The sequence below is a fragment of the Microcaecilia unicolor genome, chromosome 9 (genome assembly GCF_901765095.1).
Source record: "Microcaecilia unicolor chromosome 9, aMicUni1.1, whole genome shotgun sequence".
In the NCBI taxonomy this organism is placed as follows: Eukaryota; Metazoa; Chordata; class Amphibia; order Gymnophiona; family Siphonopidae; genus Microcaecilia; species Microcaecilia unicolor.
Genome location: NC_044039.1, coordinates 38767398 through 38784695, shown reverse-complemented (window position 1 = coordinate 38784695; position 17298 = coordinate 38767398). Strand labels below are relative to the sequence as shown.

Here is a 17298-nt window from a genome sequence, read left to right as displayed (position 1 = left end):
CCACAACTGTACACCACTACCATAGCCCTAAGGGGTGAAGGGGGGCACCTAGAGGTGGGTACAGTGGGTTTCTGGTGGGTTTTGAAGGGCTTACATTTATCACCACAAGTGTAACAGGTAAGAGGGGGGATGGGCCTGGGTCCGCCTGCCTGAAGTGCACTGCACCCACTAAAACTGCTCCAGGGACCTGCATACTGCTGTCATGGAGCTGGGTATGACATTTGAGGCTGGCAAAAAAAAAAAAAATTTAAGTTTTTTTTTTTTTTTAGGGTGGGAGGGGGTTAGTGACCACTGGGGGAGTAAGGGGAGGTCATCCCCGATTCCCTCCGGTGGTCATCTGGTCAGTTCAGGCACCTTTTTGAGGCTTGGTCGCAAGAAAAAAATGGACCAAGTAAAGTCGGCCAACTGCTCATCAGGGACGCCCTTCTTTTTCCATTATCGGCCGAGAACACCCATCTCTTAAGCACGCCCTAGTCCTGCCTTCGCTACGCTGCAGACAAGCCCCCGTGAACTTTGGTCGTCCCCATGACGGAAAGCAGTTGAGGACGCCCAAAATCGTCTTTCGATTATGCCGATTTGGGCGACCCTGAGAGGATAAAACATCTCCCGATTTGTGTTGGAAGATGGGCGCCCTTCTCTTTCAAGAATAAGCCTGAAGATGAAACTAGAAAACTACATAGAAAGTTTCAGACATAGGGTGAAACTAGACAACTACATTGAAAATTTCAGACCTAGTGTAAAAAAAATCACACTTTCCAACAAATAAAAGAAAATTCTGTACAACCTGTCTCCATTAGAAAGAGCTTCCATAAAAAGCTACAAAATAACCAAACGTTGTCATAAAACCTGCAGATAAAGGTGGCTCTGTAGTGATTATGGACACACAAAGATACACTGAAAGACACAGACAGCTCTCAGACAACACATACTACAGGGAAAGACCCAAGAGACTAACACTCAAGATCCTGACTGATTCCTTCAAACAAAAAGGCTACAATCCCAAAATAATCTCCAAGAATATTGCTTATTCCCTTAAAATACCTAGAGAAAACCTACTACAGTACAAAGAGAAGAAACCCACAGTGAGAATCCCTCTTATAGTGACATACAATCCAGAGCTAGAAAAATTGAGAAGAATCATAAAAGATCTACAGCCACTACGTCCAGGAGGATGAAGTACTGAAATGGGTATTCTCAGCCCCACCAGTGCTGGCCTTCCAACAACCACCTTTTGAAACAGAAATTAGTGAAAAGGAAACTCCCAATAGAAGCTCAAAAAGAAGAGAATGGCATACATCGCATATTCCCAGCTGCAAACTATGCCAACACACTTCACAGAATCCTAGTCACTCACATAGGAAAAACATTCAGAATAAGGGGATCATTCACATGCTCATCCTCCAATGTGGTATACATTGTTCAATGTAAAAAGTGTGAAGAAGAATGCTATATTGGAGAAACAAGCTGGATGCTAAAGACACAACTTACACATTCACAATATTAAACACTCCAATGCCAACCAGGATGTCACCAGCACTTTACAAAACCAGAACATTGCATCAGTGATCTAATGGTAAGAACACTAGAGGAAATTTTAAAACAATCCAGGCAGTGGCGTACCAAAAAGGGGGAGGGGGGTGGTCCGCCCCGGGTGCACGCTGCTGGGGGGTGCCATGGCGTGCGCCTGTGGGCTCCGAGTTCGCTACACTAACTTCGCTGGTTCGTTGCAGCTCCCTCCCTCTGCCCCGGAACAGGTTACTTCCTGTTCCGGGGCAGAGGGAGCTGCAGCGAACCAGCGAACTTTGCGTAGCGAACTCGGAGCCCACAGGCGCGCGCCGCAGCAACTCCCCCGCCCCCAGCGGCGTGCACCCGGGGGGGAGGGGTGTCATTTCGCGGGGGGGGGGGGAGGGGGGCGGCGCATCGGCGAGCCGCCCCAGGTGTCATCGAGTCTAGGAACGTCACTGAATCCAGGAACGTAAGACCTTTGAAGTCAAAATGATAGGACTTAAAGATCTGGGCTTTCTATCCCACTATAAACCATAAAATTGTACTGCTTTGTCACTATCTGCCATACATCTCTCTGTCTCTCATCCACACAGCTCTCCCTGTTTCTCACCTAACCTACCCCTCACTTTTCCTGTGAGACTATCACTGGAATGCCTCTGTGTTTCACTTTATATTCTGATACTTGTCAACATTTGCTTATTTCTGATCTGAAAAAGGGTTACCTTTGAAAGCTAATTAAAGGATGTGTTTTTATCTAAAAACAAACTTTTTTTACAATTGAAAGCTGAAAGGATACTTCAGTTTTTTTGTTTTTTTTTTTTAATTTGATGAGTTTTGTGCCTGGTTCATTTTATTTTGATATGTTATATATTGTGCTTGTTTGTGCTGACTTCTGTATATGACTGACTCAATAAAGGCTTTCAAAAATTATATATAAAAAGAAAACAAACAGATTTGATGGGTCTTTTGTCTTTCTGCAGTCACAGTCTGTTTCTGTTTCTCTAACATTTGGTCTTTAGAGCCTGATTCTTACACTATCAAGTCTTCAGTCACCAAAAACAGGTATGGCCAAGACCAATCATATAGCAAGAAAATACTATACTATATACTATTCCTGGATTTATAATGGGTCTCTTTTCCCCTCTATCAGATTCTCACTTCCTTTCTCGTTCTTAAAATATTCACTGGACCAGGCTCTTACCACCAGGTGTTGTGGTGTCCTTGAACATCTCATAGAACTGGGTTAAGTACATCACCATAGACAGTTTGTCTGGCTCCCCTACTGATGCCATCTCCTTGCCAGTCATGATGGGAGAGATGCCAAACTCTTTTTCCGCAATGTCAAAAGCCAGCTGATTATTCTTCTCTATGTTGTGCTCATCCAGAGAATCAAAATCTCTGCAAGGGAGGTGAATTCATACGAAAAATAATGAGATGAGATAAAGGAAGTAATTTCTAAGCTTAAGCTTACTTTTAGTAACAAATATAAATTTATTTTCTAAATTTCTTACAACTTTCTCACCTTCCACAAAATTACTGAATTTTACATACATTCAAGCATTTAGAAATAATAGCATGGCTCTTTACCTTAATTTGTCAGGAAACATATACAAGATAAATTTTAGACTCTACAGTTGTATTAAAGTTCCTGGTTTTAGGTGAAAAAAGTCTGCACAATGTTCAGAAAAGAATTATAAATAGCTACTAATAATTTGATATGCTGCATAAACACTATACTAAACTTCTGTATGAAAATGGTGTACATGGAACTCTGTTACAATTTATAAAGTATACTTTAGAAGCACCACGTGTAAAAAGACCTGACATGGAGCGTGTTCCAGGAGTTGTAATCACTGTCCACAGTAGAGACTTCTGCAGAGGTAACCGTGCTGAACAATAAGTCAAAGGTGTCAAACAAAATAGATCTCATATATGTTTCAACAATTTTTATTGATGATTTAGCCAACAAATTCCACCTGTAAATTGGTTATAAAAACATACTAAACGAAAGCAAGGTTTTAACATTTTCTACCTTCCCCAGCTTAAACTATTAAGGCCCCCTCTCAAATTATACACATATCTATTTAGTTGAAATAACTTGGTAATCTCTCACAGCATCCAACAAATGACATCCATACTTATGTCACATTACTCCCCTTCCCCCACATCCCCAAATCTTACCCATCCCCGCAAATATTTAACCCATCCCAACCCTTCCCCACAGAATTTAATCCATCCCCACACATCCCTGTAAGAATTTAATGGCACATAAAAGAAAATTTGGGTCAGTTCCCTCAGTCTCTCTCTGGATTTGAGCCACAGCACCGTAAGCGAGGAACGAATGGAAGTTGAAACTTGGAACACTCTGGTGTACATATGTAAGATTTGTCTCTGATTTACTGGCACTGTGTGCTGAGAGGTGGCCACATGCACACGCCAGTAGGTCAGGTGACATCTGATACTCATGCCTGTGTCAGAGCTGAGGTCTGCAATCAGCCCGGGAGCAAAGAGGATTAATTGTAACATAGTAAGTGATGGCAAATAAAGACTTGAACAGTGCATCCAGCCTGCCCAATAGTCACACTCATTATCAATTCATGATTAAATCAACGAGTGTGATATTGTATACTTAATTATGGTCTTTCTTTGGTATTTCTGGAACATAGGTCATAGAAGTCTATCCGGCTGTTCCAACTGCTGGAGTTGCCATCGAAGCCCACTCCAGTCTATTTGTGTTCTCATTTGTGGGACACAGACCATAAAAGTCTGCCCAGTACTGTCCTCATGTTCCAGCCACTGAAGTGGCTGTCTAAGTCCTTTCCAGCCCATCCTAAACCAGATTGCCATGTATGACACACAGACCATACAAGTCTGCCCAGTATCAGACCTAGTTCATCACAGCCATAGTCGCCATCTAAGCGTCACTTGACACATCCACACACCTGCAGCCATTTAAGGTTAGGTTTTATATAACTTCCATTTTCTAATTAGAGATCTTCTGTGTTCATCCCATGCCTTTTTGAATTCTGTCATCATTTGTATGTCTACCACTTCCTTAATGGAAGACTTTCCACATTTGTGCTGTTAAAACGAGGAGGAGGAGACAGCATTCAAAGAACTTGGTACTCGGTAGATGAGAGGCTGGCGCAGGTGCAACTTCCACTTCCACAGGAACCCCGCAGAAACTGCCTCTGTAGTACAGCAGATTTATGAGCAAAATTGAGAAGACAGCAGATCACCACTCTGGGCCTGATCGACCCCATTTGACGAAGGCCTATCCTGTGGGCCCGCTCCACCAACGGGCCCCCGTGGGCTGGCAATGGAAGCTGCTGCGGCAGCCAACGCTCCAGGAACTCCCGGAGGTCTCTCTTCCACCGTCTCGGGCCCATTTGAAGAAGGCCTATCCTGTGGGCCCACTCCACCAACGGGCCCCCGTGGGCTGGCAATGGAAGCTGCTGTGGCAGCCAACGCTCCAGGAACTCCCTAAGGTCTCTCTTCCACCGTCTCTGGCAAGCCCACAAAGCATAAATTGTTCCTACGTGATCTGTTTTCCAGATCCTCCAGTTTCTCTTCATAGACAACAATCGTTTTCTGCATTCGCGAACGTAAGTCTTCTGCCTTTGTCATTCTATCCTCCAATTCTCCAGTATGATGGCGATATGTTGCCAGATCAGCTGCAATTTGATCTAGGTTCCCCTGACGTTGCTCTAATTTCGAATCTATAGGGCTCAGTCGATTGTCCAGTATATATTCCACTGCCCCGATCACTTCAGTGGTTACCTCCACCACCCACGCGGAGCGGACAGTGGAACTCGATGGGCTGGCAGGCGCTGCCATTTTGTCAGCATTTATCCTTTGCTTGTCTCTCTCCTTAAGGGGGGTTTTAGTTGCCATCCATTGCCCCTCACTGGTACCAGAGGTAAAACTTACTTTCCAACAAACCAGGTTACGCGCGGGGGTTGAAAATCCAAAGATTATAACACGTAAATGATGGATTCCATGGAGGGGTGGTAGGAGCAAAACAACTAGCTGCTGCTCCTGTGCATAGCATCACGTGACTCAAAACGGATCTCATATAAAGTGATCTCCTATCGGTACTTGTTTTCAGAAGCGTAGGAGAACACACTTCTTGAAGGAAGTATCGATTAGGAGATCATGTTCTCCGCGATCCATTTTGTTTACAACAACTGTACTCAACAGTCACTCAAAGCTATCTCTGCAGAAGTCTCTCATTACTGTGGGCAGTGATTACGAACCCTGAAGCAGGCAGGTTACCGCTGAAACACGGTCCTATGTTGGGTCTTTTTACATGTGGTGCTTCTATAATAAATTTTATAAATCAAACACTGTACTGGAGCTCTATTGTTCACCCTTACTCTTCTTTTTATATGGTTTTTTTTGCATAGGGGTTTCTTCTGGCTTCCTTTCCCTTTTTGGTACCTGGGAATCTAGCATATATATATTATGGGGCAGCTCCATTACATTAAGAGTTTTCAGTTATAGGGATAGATATTGAATTGGCGATCGCCATCACAATATTATGTAAGCCACATTGAGCCTGCAAATAGGTGGGGAAATGTGGGATACAAATGCAATAAATAAATATTGTTTTACAAAAGAGGGCAAGACTTAATAGAGCTGTTGATTGCATATTTTTACATATAATTCCTCTGTATGTAATGTCAGTCTTAAAGACAGATTTACAAAGGCTTTCCTCCTCTGTTATCGGAATAGGGGTTCTAAGTGTAGATGGTTACTTGTAAAGAAGACAGCAGGAGTTCAGATTCTGTGAATTTAGAAAAATGCAGCTTCTTGTCCTGTCAACTTACATGAGGTCAGGACGATACTGGTGAATAATAGCACACAGTGCTAGGCCGCTCTTCCATGACATTGTGAGGTCTGTCACATTTACACCCCTATATCCATCTGTCTGCCTTTGGCACCAGCCAAGCAACTTACTGGATCGAGCAACAGATTCTGGAAGACATGCAAAAACAAACATTATTGGATGATAAAGGCATGTAGCATCTCTGGCACAATAATAAAGATATGATATGATAGTAAAACCTTATTTGTTACATTTTTACCCCGCACTTTCCCACTCATAACAGGTTCAATGCAGCTTACATAGTAGTAGAATTACAAAGTATAATGCAGAGAAAAACAGGCTAAGCTTAGCGGAGTAATGGGGATGTGTGGATAGGTAATATTATAAGGAAGAGGGGGGTAGAGGAGGTAGTAAAACCTTAGAATATACAGCCCAGATTTGTATCCTAAAACAACTAGTTAAGTATCCTATTATGGGATATAATCATATACACTGCATGAATATGGTTGATAAAGTGGCCACAGAGTGAGCGAGCTTAAAAAGGTCAAAACCAATCTAGATTTCATTGTGTACTGTAGATACTGATTGGGGTGGGTGATTTTAGCATTTTCTTTCTATGGGACCTGTGAATCAAATTCAGAAACCATTAAAGTGAAGCAAATGCACTACCAAAAACACAAAAGGAGGGTAGAGGAGAGGGAGGGAGCTAAAAACAGCAACAGATACCTTCCTATAACCTATAAGGATCTTGATCTACCTCTGTAGCACACCTGACCAAGGCAAGGTAATTTAAAATAGGCAAAACAAAGGCAGGACAAAGTAACGTAGAAAAATGAAGACAGATAAAGACCATATGGTCTACTCATATTGCAGATTTTGGCATCATCCCCAAAGAGGCAAACCTTACCAGACAGCCCTTCAGCAGTATCGCTTACAAAAATGATAAAGAACTGGCCCAAGAACCAAACCTTGCAATACACTACTGGTAACATCCTTTTCCTCAGAGTGAGCTCCATTTACCACTACCCTCTGTCTCCTTCCACTCAACCAGTTCCTAACCCAGTCAGTCATTTTAGGGTCCATACCAAGGGCACTCAGTTTATTAATTAGTCATCTAAACGGAACCGTGTCAAAAGCTTTCTAAAAATGTAAATAAACCACATCTAGCACTCTCCCTCTATCCAACTCTGGTCACTCAAAGAAATTAATCAAATTTGTATGACAAGACAAGCCTCTAGTGACCAGAAACAACCCGAATGGAAAAATAAAATGGTCAGAAAACAAGGATAGAAACACATTTCTTTTTGATATTTAGAGAAAGACAACATCCACTTTCAAAAATATGCATTTCTTGTATTTTGTTCTGCAGTGAAGGAAATGCATCTCTGTTTCTTCTTCTTTGGGGTTTCACTGTTCAGTCTGGTTCCTTTGGTTTTCTATTTCATTTTTTTCTAACTTGCAGTCTTTTTTTAAAAAACTAAATGATGGTCTGTGTTTTCCTTGTGTAACAGCGATGAGGGATTTGGTTGATGTGTAGGTTTTGTGTAGGAATCTGTAATGGGTATATCTTTTCCAGCTGGAAAAAAGCCCCTGCACCCCGTATCCTTAATAAAAGACCCCCCCCCCCCCTAACATAACCACACACACGTCCTGATCCTTGGGAGGTGTGCTGGAGTTCTAGGGCATTTGCAGTGCTGACTTTTTGTAGGTAGGGTTGGTGCAGTTTATGTTCTTAACTTGGTGCTGGTATGGTAAGGGAAACTTGTACGTGTCTATTTGCAAATTTTGTCTTACATTACATAATGTCTGGTAGTGGAGAGAGTTTGTGTTGCTATCACTAATTTGACACCAGAGTTTATATGTTGAGCTGTAAAATGAAGTATTCTTCTTCTGCTCTGTACCCCTTCTTGAGAGTTTTATTGATTGATCTGGGAATGCCCATGTGGATGAATAATTATACTCAAATTTACATATAATTAGGTGAAAAAAGTCTGCACAATGTTCAGAAAAGAATTATAAATAGCTACTAATAATTTGATATGCTGCATAAACACTATACTAAACTTCTGTATGAAAATGGTGTACATGGAACTCTGTTACAATTTATAAAGTATACTTTAGAAGCACCACGTGTAAAAAGACCTGACATGGAGCGTGTTCCAGGAGTTGTAATCACTGTCCACAGTAGAGACTTCTGCAGAGGTAACCGTGCTGAACAATAAGTGAAATGAAATGAACATTTTTCTTTTGTGTGCGATTCAACTTCATTAAGCTGTTTGACTTTGGTTTTATATGCACATTATATAAAATATATATGATTTTGTAATAAATTTAGTTTAATGTTTCTGAAAGTTCCTCCTATCAAGTCCTTTTCAGGTTGATAAATAATTGAGGAGCTTCTGCATATGGTCCTTAACAGAACTCTATATAGATTTCACAATGAAATATAGAAACTACAACTACCGCCTGAATAGCCAGACTGGGAAGGAACGTTTTTAAAACAGTGGCTCCATTTTCTTTTTTGTGAGAAAATAAAATTATTATGCAAAAACAAAAGCAAGGCAAGGCAACTGGCAAATTGATACTTTGAATGATCAATGGTAGTGCTAGTGTCTTGAGGACACATCAAGAAACAACTATAGCATCTTCTGAAATTTCTACATCTGTTAAATTCTAACATCAGGTACCAGGATGTCACTCAGATTGCATCTGATCAATCAATGACCAAGCTGTCTCTCAGTTCCACTTGTTGCAACCTGGTACTTACCATTTCGTCCCAATTTTGGTGTCCTTGAGTTCACCAAATTCTGCATTTCTACCTGAAGATCTTTTAATTCACATGTATTGTACAAATGGCGCACCTAGAGAGGAAAGTAAAACGTTAACAATTAATCAAGCACAAGGGTAAAACATATTTAGAAATCTGATACTGGCACAGTAGAGATTCTGTCCAAAACATATATAGTGGTGTGCTGGAGCTGGCTCGCTCCGGCTCGCAAGAACCGCTTGTTAAATTTTGACAGCTCTTGCGAGCCGGTTGTTGTTCGGGGCAAGCATGGCAGAAGGGCGCCATGCTTACCTCCCCTCCCCCGCTCCCAAACAAGCCCAGCGATTGCCCTTCGCCCACACCGTCCCCTCCCACTCCCATCCATCTTTTTTAAATACCTCCTCGCTGTTGAAGTGCCGCGTTAAAGCCCTGCTGCCCAAGCTTTTCCTCCCTGTTTGCTGCAGTTCGCGTGAACTTCGTGCCCTTAGTCCCGCCTTCTGACGTATGACGAATTTTACCTCGAGTGAACGCTTGCTTACCCCTCCTAAGTCTTCTACTCTGGCTGATACTGTTTCTATTTCTTTGACTGAAACTGTGCCCAGACTCCGCCCTACTCCAGCAGTACTTGTCCCAACACCAGCTGTACTCAGTTCCAGCCCCTCAAACTATTCTGCTTCTTCTGAAATCCCTCTTCATAATTCCACTTTTGCTAATTAGGTTTACCCTTCCTGAAGGTTAATGGTTAACCCAGAACAGCTCGCTCCTGAATTGACTGTCTGGGAAGTTGTTGCTGAATTCCTTCTCTCTCTACTTTGCTTTACGTTCTCTATAATCCTTGCCCTGGTTTCTTTGCTTTCATCAGAAGATCCAGTATCACCGGAGTCTTTTAGATTGATGTCCATTAGCATGAGCTAAGCTTTATTAAAAGGGCCCCTTTTAAAAGCCTTGTACAGATTAATTTGAAGGAGTACTCCTGCCAGATTATTACCTGGTTTGGGCGTAAGAAGTGGAGGCTGATGTTAGGATACCTTGTGGTGGGATCAATGCTGTACTGGCTGAAGTTTTTACTCACATTCTCAGGGGTAGTCTGAGGCAGTAACCTATAAATACTCTCCCTAAAACAGAAAGAGGGAATTTATGTTACATATAAATACAGCATTCACTAGAAGAACCATAATACACAAATGCACAGAAAAATTACAACACCCTAAAAGTGACATCCAACCTCAAAACAAATTACTTCTCACTTCTTAATATATTGATGATATTAAGGATGTACTATGAAAATGATAGCACCTCCAGCTCAGAAGGGAATATCAAGAGTTAAACATTAAAAATGTGAAACTGAGATAATTTTAAGACAGAGCAGGACAGATGCATTTAACCTAGTTACAGATTGCCGACATTTGCTGAATTAACAGTTTCAACAAGCTGAAGTAATGAATGTTTTGTTCAGATTCTGGGAAGTCACTAAGAACACGCATGTTTGGAAAGGAATAGGGAAGAGAAATATGCAGATGTTTGAGCATTCAGATGTAACATGTAAATGTTAGATTTTCTCTCTCGTGGCACCTTATGCCTAGAATAGACTTCCTGGACCTATACGTCTAGCTCCATCTCTACCTGTTTTCAAATCTATGCTGAAAACCCACCTTTTCACTGCTGCTTTTTAGCTCCCATTACTCCCTCACCTGTAACTGTCTTGTCTGTCTGTATTATTTAGATTGTAAGCTCTTTTGAGTAGGGACTGTCTCTTTGTATCAGGTGTTCAGCGCTGCGTGCGTCTGGTAGCGCTATACAAATGCTAATAATAATAATTTTTTACTGGAACCACTAGCAGTTTTTAATACCCTGAACCCCTGAACTTGCAGATGTAAGCAGAATATAATCTAGAAAATGATTTTTTTCAAAGTTTGTGTCCCATGATTTGTAATGTAACCAGTTCATTTATGAATGAATGCATTCTTAAAGAGCAGAGGACCTGAGGAATTGTGAGACAGTTCTGGGTGGCCTCAATGCTATTATGAGAGACCCTTAGTTCTCTCTCCCAAAGGCCTTTGATCTGTGTATATTTATCTTGAGTGTGTGTGTTTTATTTCTCTTGACCTCTCCGGGGACAAGGATAAAGAACCAGTAGGTCCCCTACCTGGTGGGTGAGGGCATAAGAAAGATCAGCTTGGCCCTAAATGCTTTCAATATAAATGTATACTCAGGCGAGACAACACCACTAGCTGCAAACAAAGTGGCCGTTTTACTAAAGCTTGGTATGTGCTAACAGACATTAATGTACGCTAAAGGTTGTAATCTTATTTTCTAAATTCTAGAGGACTGTCTGGCCAAGCTTATTAGCTAGCCCAGTGGTTCCCAAACCAGGCCCTGGAGGCACCTCATCCAGTCAGGTTTTGAGGATACCCACAATGAATGTTCATGAGATAAATTTGCATGTAGTAAAGGCAGTGTATGCAAACCTCTTTCCTGAATATTCATTGTGGGCATCCTCAAAACCTGACTGGATGGGGTGCCTCCAGGACCAGGTTTGGGAACCACTGGGCTAGACCAAGAGTTCTGTTCCAAACAATAACATGATATGGATGTGTGAACTGAAGACCATACTGCAGTTCTGCAAATTTTCTCTACAGAGAAAATGGGCTACTGACGTGGTCACAGCTCTAACATTATGAGCTCTGACATGACTTTCTAGAGTCAGGCTAGTCTGGGCATCGAGGGAAATGCAGTCTGCTATCAATATGAAAAAATGCATTCGCTAATGGCAGCCCCCCCCCCCCCCCCCCATTCTGCTTAGGTCAAAAGAAACAAAAAGCTGGGTGGACTTTCCATGGGCTTTAGTCCATTCCAGATAGAAGGCCAAGGCTAGCTTATGTTTATGCTTATTAGACTTGATATATCACCTTTATGGGAGTGCCAAACAAAGCAGTTTATATTACTGAAACTAGAACACTGGCTCCCAATAAACTACATTAAGAACATAAGCATTGCCATACTGGGTGAGACAAGCCCAGTATCCTGTTTCCAACAGTGGCCAATCCAGGTCACAAGTACCTGGCAAAATCCCAAAACAGCAGAACAGATTATATGCTGCTTATCCTAGAATATGCAGTGGATTTTCCCAAGTCCATCTCAATAATGGCATAAATAATGCATAAAGTTTATTACTCTGGTACTCCACTCTTTTTCTTGTCTAATGCTTCCCTACTCCACCGGTTAGTTATACCTTAATTTGGATACATCTTCCTCCACAGAGTTGGAGGCAATATGACAACCTAGAGCTGAGACGCTGAAGCTACAGCTCATCCCATTTGTTTTTCATTTATTTCACTTTCTATACCGCTCTTACTGACAGACCACGGTGGTGTACAGACTAAAAATTACAAATAAGTAGTAGGAACAGAACTAGAATTTTGGATAGGAAAGAAATCTCATACATTCAAACAAAGTCAAGCTAAGAGGAAAAAAGGTAGGTGGGTAGATAGGTAAGTAGGTCGTCATGCATGGAAAAGGGGAAGAAATAGAAAGGGAACAAGGGGAAAGAGCGAACCCTGACAGATGGATGTCACCCCTCTATGCAGGACAAAAAAGCAAGGGTAAAAAGCCAGGTTTTCAAAGCAACCTTAAATGGTTTCAGTGATGATTCTGCACACATAGCCTAAGAAATGCCATGGGAAAGTTGGAACCCCAACGGTTTCTAGAGTTCTTTCTTCAACATCTTAGTTATATCCAGACTAAGACAGAGTTTCTTGCGGCTTGACCATTGTCCAGGGGTCCACTGGAGAGAGTGAGGCATAATCTTTCCTGCTTCTGGCCAGCAGTGTTTCACTGTCCCCCTGACTTATGAGAACCGCCGGTAAACCCTGCCAGCCAGCGTGGGAGAGCAGCCATGGCAGCAGAAGCTCTACCTGAGGACATTGGTACACTCAGGAAGAATGAGGCTGGAGCTTTTGCTGTAGAGGCTGTGGCTGAGGAGCAGAGCTGTCAAGCTGCATTGTCGATGGAGTAAGCAAGGTTTTGGCTTTACTCAAGCAACTGGAGTTACTGTATCGTCCTCAGAAGCATCAGGAGTTCAACAGGTTTCCCAAGTTACATTTTTCCATGGTAAGACTGTCAGTTTTTACCTTAGAGGAGATCTGAAATACTTAAATTGCACTTGGACAATCTATTACCTCTGAGATGGCAGCAGACTATTAAGAATAGACTAATTAAAGCAACGGTTGGATTTAATTGTTTAGCTGGAGACAGACCAGGCCTTCAGTTAGTTTTGTGAACAGTGGGATTGAAGCCACTGGTCTATAGTTGGCTGCTAGTTCACTGGATTCCTTGGGGTCCTTGATTAAGGGATTAATGATGATTTCACCCACTGAGGGTGCAAATTAATTGAGAGTACATATTAAACCCACAGGAATAAATTGCGCAAGAATTCAGTAGGGGGAGATCTCATTAAGTGCAGCAGGCAGGGGTCCAGCGTGCAATAGGATTTGGAGTATCTTTGATATTGTGCGATGAAGTCTTTCAAGTTTGGAGGGTTGAATTTAGACCAGATCCTGTTTCCCACTATGGCTGCCAAATTTGCGTCACCCACTATGAAGCATACTTCTATTGAAGTTGTAAAAGTAGATCTAATTTTAATAATCTTGTTATGGAAGAAACTTGCAAATTCCTGTGCTGATGAGGATTTATCAGTATGTTGTTGGGATTGAGACGAGGTATATGTCAGTTTAGCGACTAAGTGAAAAAGTGATTTTGTATCGGAAACATCTGTTCCTATTTGTTTTGAGTACCAAGCTTTCTCTTTTTGTCTATCATTTTTTATCATCGTTAACAGTCTATCTCCACTCTTGTCTTGTCCCTATGTTGGCCTTTTTCCATTTTTGCTCTGCCTGCATTTCTGTTTCAGTGTGAGAATAGTTTGGCATTGAGCCAGCTGTTTCATTTTACAGTTTTAGTCTTCCAGGTTACAGGGGTTATGTCATTTAGAATTTTCTCACTGTGTTCCCTCCAGTCAGATCCAAAGTTCTCCCAGTGTTCAGGTAGTTGCGAGTGCCTGAACCACTCCCAGAATAGGTCTACGTCAATTCTCCCATAAGTAAGTAAAACTGGGATTATAAAGAGTTCTTGAGGACAAATTCATAGAATGTCTCCTTTGCTCGAGACCAACTGCCTGGCGGGCAGTAGAATAGACATACAGGTTCTCTCATCTTGTAGTGTTTCATCACTGATTTGACAGGCCATGATTTCTAGATTGGGTGAGCGGAGGGAATCTACAAAATTTACCTTGCATCCCATATTATATATCACTGCCACCCCTCCTCCTCTTTTATCCTCTCTGGATAAGGATAGGATTTTATAACCCAAAGGGCTTAAATTGTTGATCGAGGGATCAGAAGTAGACTGCAGCCAGGTCTCCACGAAAAAAAAAAAAAAACAAGGAAAAAAAAAAAACACAGCCTGGTTGAGATTCGCTTATCCAAACATTTAGAATTTGTGCCTTATTGCAGATTGAGAGGGCATTGACACAGTAGAATAGAATGTGAATTGTATCTCTCTTATAGTTCTGAGTCTGCTTGATTTTCACCAAGTCAGGCCTCTGCTTTTCAGATTTTTTTTAACCTGTTTTCACATGTTTCTTAGGCTTTGAAATAATTTCTATTGGTTTCTGTGGTAGATCTGTGCAGGATAAGAGGTTGCTTATGCGGGGCTCCAGCATAATTCTGTGAGTCAGGACATTGGTGGGAGAGCCAATCGCATGATTCTCACATAGTGGTGGACTGGGCCCGGTAGTCCAAGACAGTAGATATATGAACCAAGACAGCGTTAGTTTGCAGGCCACATTTGTATATTTGGAGTTAGATACAAGCAGGATAAACAGAGTGACCCATGAGGCTGACATTTGGTTAGTCATTTTTACAATATAGGATCTGGTCTTTAGGAAGCCATTGAACCAGGTAGCTAATGCACTGCTGATTCCCATGTTGTCGAGCAGTGTCATTAGTGTAGTGTGGTGAACTAAGTTGAACACACTTGACATGTAGAATTGTAGTAATACGTTTTGTTCTTGGCATATTGAGCTTCTGAATTTCATTATTAGGGTGGTTATGACTGTCTCAGTGCTGTGTTGTGGTCTGAATCCTGATTGGGAGTTGTGAAGAATTGAGAATTTTGTCAAGTATTCCGTTAGCTGCTGTGTTAGTAGACCTTCCATCGTTTTGGTCAGTAGTGATATTGAGGCTACTGGTCTATAAATTTGTGACATTGCTGGTCTTGCTGGCTGTGTTTTGGGGGATAGGTGCAAGCACTATGTCTCCTTTGTCTGTTGGAAATGGACCTCTTTCAAACATGTATGTGATGTGTTTGGAGAGGTACTCAAACGAGTTTGGTGGGTTTTTCAACATGTAATTGGGGCAGTTGTCTAGTAGACAGTATGCATGCATGTATTTTGTCAGTAATGTCTTTACTGTGTTTGGTTGAGGTGGTTTGAAAGTGGTCCATATTCTGTCTGCCACGGTAGGGTTTCGTTTGTTTTGCAGTTTTGAAGGTAGTCTGACATTTGTGGTTTTGCAGGGTTTGATCTTGTGTTTGCTATTTTGTTTTTGAAATATTGTGCAGTTCGTCTGCAGTTGATGGTTTTTCAGTTGTCGCCAGTGTGTTCTGGGTTTTCAGTAATGTGCTCATGAGTTTGAATATTTTTTTCATATTAGTCTGGTCGAGGTTTGTATAAGTACTGTAGTGTTCTGCTTTTGCTTTCTTTATGCTGTTTGTATATGTATATGTTCTTATGACTTTTCTCCATATGGTTTTGTTTGTGACTGTTTTGTTTTTGGCCCATGCTCTTTCAAGTTTTCTACATAGTTCTTTCATGTCTAATAGTTTGTCATTAAACCAGGGATGTGGTTGTTTTTTTGATTTTTGTTTTAGTTTTGAGTGGTGCTATTTTGTTCAGTGTTTTCTCGCTTGCTTCATCCCATTTTCTCATGAAGTGCTTATCCTCGGGTGATTGCTGTGGTCTGACCATGGTACCTCTTCCCGTATGTAGTTTGTTAGTATGTGGTTGTTGGTCACTGAGAATCTGTGGGCTAGTATGTCCAGTAGGTGTCCTTTTTTGTATGTGTTGAGTCGCCCTGTGAAATTACATTGGTTTATGAAGTTTATTAGTGTTCTAGTGTTTGTGTTGTTTTGTTTTTCTAGGTGCAGGTTTATGTCTCCTATTAGTAAGACATTTGGATAGTTGGTGAATATGTTTGATACGAAGTCCATGAAATCATCTTGGGCGTTTGACCAGCTTCCAGGTGAATGGCTAAATATTATGATGCATAGTTGGGCAGTTAGTGTTTCTGTCGGTGGCTTTGCATGCCAGGATTAGTTTACTAGAACAACATTAGAAAAATGCAAGCTGAACAGCAGAACACCACACAAAAATGCAACAAATTAAACTATATGGTCACACTCATAAGTATTCCAAACTGCATACATGCATTTACCCTGAACAAGTTTAGTGTTAACAGTAATGCATGCTTCTACTTTAAAAAAGCACTTTCTATAAAAGCTCTTCATACAGCTAGTTTTATGCAATGGCTAAACAAGTTTAGCTATTAACAAGTTCCGGCGATAGCTATACTAAGAGTTTGCACTGTATTTCACACTACATATTTCCTGTTCATTTCATTTGATGTATGAGGCAGATATAACTACTACTACTGCCAGACAATTCAAACTCACTCTTTTCCAAATGATAATTTTAGCACTGAATTAATAAATTCTCTGCAGCTGCACTGAACAATTTATTCAATGTTTTCTGAATGAGCTTTTTTTCTTCTTACTCTCTGAATGAGGCTGGTAAGAGCAATTACCAGTTATTTATGTGTATACATATGTGGAAAGAGAGATTGATTCTCAGTGCTCTTTGAAAGCTACATTTGTTTAAACAGCTATGGCATTCCATTGGGTAAATCCACTAATTAGTTTCACCATACCTCTCTGCGAGGACCTCCAAAGGACTGGTTCCCTGAGACCAACTTCGTACCATCCAGGCAGAGTCCATGGCGGCCAGAAAACCACGGGCAATACCAGTCCCCATTGGCCAAAAGGGCTATATAGCAAGCAATACAAAAGAAAAATAATTATAAACAAATTCATGTAACCACCCCTCCCATAACTGTGAAAAAGAACAGTTACTGGGGACTTACAT

At 41.4% G+C, this 17298-nt stretch overlaps 1 protein-coding gene across 2 annotated transcripts in view; it reads right to left on the bottom strand.

Moving 5' to 3' along the window:
- MICAL3 (microtubule associated monooxygenase, calponin and LIM domain containing 3) overlaps positions 1 to 17298 on the bottom strand; it is a 441368-nt gene that overhangs the window by 300881 nt on the left and 123189 nt on the right. For both annotated transcript variants that reach the window (XM_030213784.1, XM_030213786.1), the window contains 5 exons: positions 17084 to 17199; positions 10090 to 10216; positions 9102 to 9195; positions 6336 to 6483; positions 2708 to 2904 (listed from right to left, as the gene is read on the bottom strand). In XM_030213784.1, the coding sequence (XP_030069644.1) occupies positions 2708 to 2904; positions 6336 to 6483; positions 9102 to 9195; positions 10090 to 10216; positions 17084 to 17199 (682 nt within the window). The remainder of the gene's footprint in view (positions 1 to 2707; positions 2905 to 6335; positions 6484 to 9101; positions 9196 to 10089; positions 10217 to 17083; positions 17200 to 17298) is intronic.